At 49.4% G+C, this 8019-nt stretch overlaps 1 protein-coding gene across 1 annotated transcript; it reads right to left on the bottom strand.

Annotated features, from left to right (window-relative positions):
• Positions 1–5144: 5144 nt before the first annotated feature.
• On the bottom strand, positions 5145–7292 carry LOC149372706 (neprilysin-1-like). Its single transcript, XM_089582440.1, has one exon. The coding sequence runs from the start codon at positions 7290–7292 to the stop codon at positions 5145–5147; it is 2148 nt and encodes a 715-aa protein (XP_089438566.1).
• Between the last annotated feature and the right edge of the window lie 727 nt (positions 7293–8019).

The raw sequence follows: 8019 nt of genomic DNA, 5'->3' as shown, positions 1-8019 counted from the left end.
GCTGAAAATTTTCGTATAAATCTCTAGATCGCTCATTACTATTCTCTGTGCAGTGTTTATCAAGTTTGGGGCGTTTGTCAAGTTTGCGGCAACGCAGTTTCCTGCTCGAACTCCTGGTGCTTTACCAAATCCCAAATTCTGCAGTTTTGATGCTCGCCATTTTTAATTCGGTTCTCTTTTCTTCTTCCACTTTATATCCATCTTTCCCTTTTCCCCTGTGCAAGGTAGCAAACTGGTATAGACCTTTTCACTGACGGATCCCTGGGCGTCGCCACATTGCACGCTGGGCTAAGTTTGTTGTGCACTTGGCGCTAGCGCGGAAGAAGCGTCAGCGGAACCGGTTTGCGACAGACCAGAGAGGAGGCGTTTCGAGCACTCCTCACCCGATGATTAATCTCTTCTTCCCTTCCTCTCGCTCTCTCTCTATATCTTTTAGCTAGTTTTTGACCATGAATTTGAAAATTTTAAATGGTTCCAAGAGCTCATGAATACCTAATATTCGCAAGAGCTTTTTCACAATAATAAAGAAATCACCCCTCCCCCCCCCCCCCCCCTCCGGCTCGCGTCTGCGACATTAGGCAGTAGTCAATGGTCGTATGCTTGTTCCGGAATTCCTACGTCATTTGTCCCTCACATTTAGTTTCTCTATGGACCGCAGCCTAACCGAGTTTGACAGTGCTGTCTTAGAACGCCAGGAGTCTCAGCATATTGTGTAATCTTCATGCTGCTATGACTACATCATGAACAAGGTAGATACATTTTCAGTCAAAACAACACCACATCTGCGATTCCAGAACGTCTTGTGTTGCATGGAGTTACAATCGTGAAGGTCATGTAGCGACAGTATAAATTCAAGAGGCAGTATGCAGTAAGAAGACAAATTGCAAACGTTCCAGTGAGTGTTGAAATAATGGTGCAATCACTGCCCCGCTAGGAAGTCGGTGACTATGCAATACATGGTTACTTCAAGCACAACACTAACTTCCTCGCCGGTCGAGTGAAGAAGGGTGACATCAGAGCGTGGCTATACAATACCACCTGAATACCTCTCTGTACAGAATGCACGATACCGGTGTGTCGAAGGCAGACTTAACTGTGTACTCTGACGAACCACTGCACAAAGATGGAGATATGGAATATTTGTGCGAAGTAGTGTCTCTACTGAGAATACCCTTTTTTTATGTGTGTGTGTGTGCCTAAATGCAACCAACACAATTACCTTTCATCGCAGTTTTCAATTCCTGCTGCTTCGCAGGTAGATTCAGCCGAAAACTTCCCTTTAGCATGCCAAACAATTCATACCGTCTGTCCAGGCGTTAGGCTCAGTAAGCCAAAGTAGCTCAAATTCGCCTTATGTTCACGTTTCGTAATACGTCGAACAGTGCAGTGCGAAATGTCCGCGCATCGCATTTCTGCGTAACCTTCAGTGGAATGAAGGCCTGCTGTCTTTTTTTTTTTCTATCTCTCTTCTGGTACCTCCTGCAGCAAAGTTTCCACATCAAATGGTTTTTGCTTAGTTGTCTTAGTCATGGTTCCTGTTATAAAACTCGTAGAAATACTATGTAGTCCCCATTCTCCTGAAACAAAGGTTAAAAGTTGAGAGCTTCCGACCATGTCGCCCTCCTTTGTGTAGTCCGTTGTGTTCCTTGGCGCTGGTTCATCAAAGTAAAACTTGGTGCAATGCTAGTTGGTAAGTAATTCATTAAATATAAACTAATAGCGCCCCACATACGACTGCAGGACCTCTGGCCACAAGATTATTGTTCTGCGCTATTTTACTTTTAAAGTAAAATAAATGTTTTCTGTTTTCTTTGCCGTCCTGTGGTCGTATGTGCCGCGATATTTCGCTTGTAAAGTATCTAATAAACTAGCATGCCGAATTATCGCATGGTGAACACGACTACTATGATAAAAAAGCCACTCTGCACATTTCGGAGCAATATTCACACACAGCGTAGGAAGGTACTCATATTAGTGAATGTGTTCAAGGTGCAAGGAAATGTTGAAATGGGCGCAGCTTACAAGCTCGAAACTAAATTACGCGTACTCGAGCACAAAACGCATCCATATACGTAATCCAGCCTCTACGCCCAATTAAGGCTAAGGCTCTGTGCACCCAGAAAAGGTCAATCAAGAATATGCAGTTGTCAGCAACGATGTTTTGTTATAATTCATCTCAAAACTACGCCGCGGAGTGTCAAGTGTTTTGTACACGGACGAAACTGAAAAGAAACAGAACTGCAGAGAGCCAGCTTTTACAAAAATGCGGAAAGAAGGACTTTTTCTTACCGTCGAATATGTGCTACTCAAGGCGTACATTTCACGACTGATGAATGCTGTACATGACTGCACATGAAAGAATTTCCATATAAAAGCTGAAGTTATTCAGCCAGCAGGAAGAATACTCGTTAGCAATACATACACCGCACTAAAAAGCCGTTTCTGGCTTTGAAATCATGAACGACTAAAAAAAAGCCCAAAGATTCCCCCTGAAAGTTGAGAAACATCTGTGAACAACACCCGCCCCCTCAGGAGTAACTGTTTTGATGGTGAAAAAATATATATAAAAATCACACCTGACAACCAACCTCGATCTGTGAGCTGATTTAGCCAACAGTTGGAAACGAGGCACCTCCATTAAACCTGTCATAGTGAGTACGTTGATAAACCCTTTCGTTTTAATGAACACCACCAAAAGTACTTTGAAACCACAATGAAAACTTTTCTATAGTTATATGCGCTAGGCACAGCTCTCATTCCCGGCAGTGAGTACAGCGGCTTCTCTGAAAATCAGGTCGCAGGGATTTTAACCACATGCAATAAGGGCAGGCAGCCTTTACGGGTAGCGTTGGGCACAGTACGATCTAGTCTGTAGCAAGCAACCTGGTTTCCCTGTTTGAGACATGTCTGAAATGCTCTCCTACAGTGTCACGTAGACAGCGTGCAAAAGCAGCGTACGGCGTTTGTTTAAACCTGCTTTCAAACCAAATAGTAATTACATTCTTTGTATAGCGAAGCCTGAAATTCCGCTTTCCTTCATTTTTAATTCATTTCAGGCCTTCCCATAGACTACTTAATTGCCTTCATAAAGGAGATTCGGAAGAGGGTGCTAAAAGTACTCGCACTATACAGGCAGAAAGCTCCCAGCCAATACGGAGCACCTCATTGATCTTTATGACGAAAAAAAAAATAACCCCCGATTGACTTCGTTAAACTAAATGCTACGTAGGACCGCGAGCAGAATTTGTATAGACCCTTCGCATAGGTTACTTGTGACGTTTTTGCAAACAGTGTAAGCGACAGCTAGCACGACGTGGTTTCTGCCTTTCCACGTGGCTGCAGCTGCCACAAAACCGTGGCAGGTGGCAGTTTAATTAATGATTAGTCACGTGAATATGCTCGAGAATATCAACCTAGCCGTGTCACACAAGCCCCACCGGTGGCAGTATCTGTCATCGCAGAGCAGGGCCGCATCACTTAACCGCTACACCACTGCGCCAGGAGAGGTATGAAGACTGCCGGGGATTTATGGACGTAAAGTAGAGAATGACCAATTACATATATATGGGCCCTAACCTATTAACGCTATCGCCTCATACCCTTTAGGCGTAGCTTAAGTGTCCCCTCCACTGTCAAATTAAATCAAATCTGCATAATCAAATTAAACAACCCAATTCAAACAAATAATCAAGTTAAACTAAGCACAACTAGCGCTATAACACTTGTGTCGCATTTGGCCTAACGAAGCAAAATTGTTTCACTTTGATCCCTAGTGAGACATTTAGTGCGCAAGCATTAAAAAAAATTCACAGGGCGTTTACAGCCGTGTAACGCAAGACTCAAGCGACAGCTGTCTAGGTATTACGTACTCTCCTTACCTTCCATGGTAACCACTCTCCAAGTTCTTCTATTGGCAACCACCTTGCGGTTGCCCATCCCTCCGTTCTCGCCATGAGCTCCTCCTTCCACGGTAACCACCCTTCAGATGGTTCCCGCAGTAACCACCCCCCGGTTATGCGCTCCGCACCTGCCTTCCTGTGCTTCCGCTGTAATCATCGCCCTTCCGCGGTAACCAACCTCAGGGTGGCTCTTGACATACCGTACTTCAACGGTTAGCACCCGCAGGGTGACTACCTTGGCAATCAACCTCCACTTGCACATTCCTCGCACTCGTCATGCCGTTCTTTTTGCATGGTAACCACACTTCCAATGGTTTCCATTGCAACCACGCGCTGACTATTACTGCTACTGCTATTAACCTACACCGACGCGAGACCCAGGAACGGCTCCATTATAGCTGTCGCTGCAAAAATTTACGGGACGTTTGCGCTTGTAGTAAAGCACATTTCAGCGGCAGCTGTGTTGGCGCGAAAGGTTAATGTAAGTCAAGAGTGTTTAGTGTCAAACCCTGGAGAGAGGTTTGTGGGAAGGAGAGGTACTGATGCGAGGCGTGTAGAGTACACGCATGAATTACGGCCATACAAGTGGTCACGGCAAGTATACTGTCGCGGCTCGCTGCTCTTGTCACGCCGCCCTCGCCTCATCCCTACGAGGTGCGAGGACGACGACGACATGGTTTCCCCGAACGTGCCTCATGCAGCTAGGGCGAATTCTCTGCTTGGGTCTGCAAAAAATTCTGTCTCATCCCCACCGCGCTTATATGCCATTGCTTCAGAGGCAACAACAATAATAACAGCTTCCGCTGTAGAATGGATGCCTTTAATATTTGCTTCATCATTTCTGTCGACATCGCACGCAAGGGGTGCACAGGGCTGCCTGAAGGGCAAGAGGACGTTTCTTCATACCTGAACATCATGTAGCCTCGACACGTTAACTCACACTTTTTCATTTTTCTTCTCACAAAGAAAGCGAAACCGGATATCCTGTTAACATTTACCGTCTCCCATTGGGGCCTAAAATTTAGGGTCAGGTTAATGACACCAGGGAATGATTGTGCAGTCAAGTTTCGCGCTTTATTTAGCGCTTTTTTTTTCTCCTAATCTCACGCAGTATTTAGTTTTAACCAATTTATCTCAAGCAGATATCGCCCCTGGAGGGCGTCAACAAATCACGCATGATCGGGTCCAAACAGTACAAACGAATTCCATCCGCAGCCAGCAGCTACGGAGACCGGTCGCCAGGAGTCACCAGAAGCGGCACTTCTTTTCCGGATTCATGTAGGCGCCCTTGGCGCATCGGAAGGCCTTGGAAAATTGGCGCATGTGCATAAGAGGCACAATGCAGCGAGACCGGGCACGCCCGTGCCACGAGCCTGGACGGTATGAATCCAGTGGCGCGCACCACTTGACGCACTGGGCCACAAAGAACAACTGGTCTGGCCGATAGCCGGGCACTGTGAGCAGGCGCCTGCTGGGCGGTTGCGCTCTGTAAGCTCGAATGGCGGCACTCGCTCCAGCGAAGTCGGCCAGGTTCTCCGAGTCCAGCTCGCCTCTCAGCAGCCAGGCGCGCTGCTTGAGGACCTGCTCATGGCTGTGGCGTATGCACAGCGCGTTCTCCTGGTACTGGAAGTTGGTCTCGTTGCTCCACCAGTCGCGGCGACGTCCCTCGTCGTCCACGTTGCGGCCGCCCACGTCGTACGCGTGCATAATCTCGTGCCCGATGGCTTGTCCCAGGGAGCCGAAGTTGTACGCGTCCGGCGCGTGGTTGAAGTATATGGGCGCTTGTATCAGGCCGGCTGACATCCAGACCCGGTTCCCAGAGAAATAGTACGCGTTCACTTTGCCCACACGCAGCGCGTCCGCTTCGAGGACCGACGATGAGCGCCTCTTCAGCTGCTGGAAGCGCATCAGTTCCAGCCACGACCGCAGGGATTGTCGGCTCGAGAGGTCCGGCAGCTGGGCGTAGTACTCGTTAAGCTGTTCCGTCCGTGACAGGCCCTTGGGAAACCCGATGATCATTCGCATGGCGGCTATTTTGCGCAATGCCGTCTTACGAGGCTCTCCGCGAAGCCAGTCCGAAGCTTGGAGCTCGTTGACGAAGGCAATGCGAAGCTGTCTAGCCATGCGTTCGGCATCTCCCAGCACTGACGGGGTCACCGTGCGGTAGAGGTGCACGGCCATGATAGCCAGCTCGGCATAGTGCGCAACGCGTTTCACGCAGTATCTGTCCAGCTCGCGGCCTCCGCGAGGTAATTGACGAGCGCTCGCGTACGGCGCCAGCTTGCGCAGTAGCCCCCAGACCATGAGCCGCCGGGTGGTAGGCCAGCGGCCCTGCCCCAGTAGGTGCCAAGAGAGCCACAGCGCCAGAGGCTCCGTTAGAATTGTGTCTTCCGGCACAGACTTCGGCTCGCTCCATCGCCGTATGGCTGACATCCATCGCTCGGAGCTTACCGCGTTTCTTGTGAATTTGCCGAGCGAACGGATTTTCGTGGCCAGTGATTTTGGTTGACCAGCTTGCTCCAAGGACTGTTCCGCTTGTGCTAAGAAGACGATCACATCGTTTTCGAGTGAAATTAAATCGTGGCTGAAGCTGAGGACGTCTTCGTGGCCCCATGGTGGAGCCAGTACGCTGACGCGCTCTGTGACATAGACCGTAAGGCTGTTTGTGTCGGTCAAATTTGCGCGCTTTTCGCACCACTCCTTATAATCCTTACTAACGGCCAGTTTATGATATCGAGACAGAGTGGCATTTCCCGTTGTGCTGAACTCCAAGAAGAGGTGCAGGCCGTATTCCACTGAGAGTTTCAGCATTGCATCGAGAGGGTCCTCGCGGGGGTCGCCTGCACTTCGGCCGCGGGATGCTGGGTTCAACCGTAGAGACACCAGGAACTGGCGCAAGTCCCCACCTTCCGACCTGTTCTCTCTTGCGAGTGACACGCAGGCTCGAAACAGTGCCACCATCTTCTGCATCGCCGACTGTCCCTGCTCGGGCAGTGTGGATGTATGCAGCAGCGATACCAAGCTATCCATTGTTGTATTCTTGACCTTCTTGAAAGTACTGGCGTACGCGGACTTCGAGCAGACGTACCCGTAGAAGTCGTTGCAGGGGTCGATGGACCGGTTGATAGAGGATTGTAGGAAGTGCGCCAGACGTCGGCAGCCGGCAGTGTAGCAAGGCCTGCCCTTGGTGGCGCCAGCAGCCCGCTCGTTCTCCCGGGACACGTTGGACAAGTTGACAAGGGCAACTACCAGACAGACCAGAAGGACAGCGGCTAGTAATGCTGCGAAAGGAGAGCTTGCTTGCCAGCCAGTCTTGTCCTGGTCGCTGACACTAGCCTTTGATGAAGGGGAGGACGAGAAGGACTCATCCGAGTCGAATTCGTCGCTGCCCATGGCCTCTCCTTACGGCTTGTCGCTTCTTCTACTTCTTTCCCTGGTGCTTTGATGGTCTAGTACGAGTTTTTGATGATGATTATGATGATGATGATGATGCTCTTGCTGCGCCCGTGAGGCCATTAGCCTGCTGCAGACATCCTCCTCTTCTTTCTCGCGCTCATCGGGTAGGTCGTGGCATAGCGGGACGGCATTTAATGTATGCTATACGCATTAAAAAGTCGAAAGAGCTAGTGTGCGTAGCCATAAATCGCAAAGGTATTCCTTTTTATTACGCTACTGTTACCTGGTTTATCCTGTGGCGCAAACGTGAGCGGTAGGAAGGACCATCGCTTGATGCCTGAGCCAAAGGTAACCAACAGGCATGAGCAGACTACATAAGGGCCGACGCATAGACTTTTCCAATAAGCGGTTCCTGGTTTTCGCTATTCTGTTCGCTGCACTATTGAGCTTCCGTGGCGCAAACACCATGGACATGTTAGCGCGATCTCTGCACCTGCTCGCGACAGTCCAAAAGAACGTGTTTACTGGATGAAAAGGCCCACAGGAGCATAATAAACTTTACCACAGTTGATGTTTGTACGTGCTGGTCGAATTTGGAACATGGAAAACGTGGCGCAAAAGAACAAGGACAGAAAAAAAAGCAACACGCACGGATGCAGTTCTAATGCTTCCGCGGCAGGCGGCGTGGGGGCTATCGATAGGACGCCGAAGATGCGTCAGTACT

Source organism: Amblyomma mixtum, chromosome 1 (assembly GCF_055824585.1).
Source record: "Amblyomma mixtum isolate Tamu chromosome 1, ASM5582458v1, whole genome shotgun sequence".
Lineage (NCBI taxonomy): Eukaryota > Metazoa > Arthropoda > Arachnida > Ixodida > Ixodidae > Amblyomma > Amblyomma mixtum.
The sequence above is the reverse complement of the archived record's forward strand: the minus strand, read 5'-3'. Positions and strand labels throughout refer to the sequence as shown.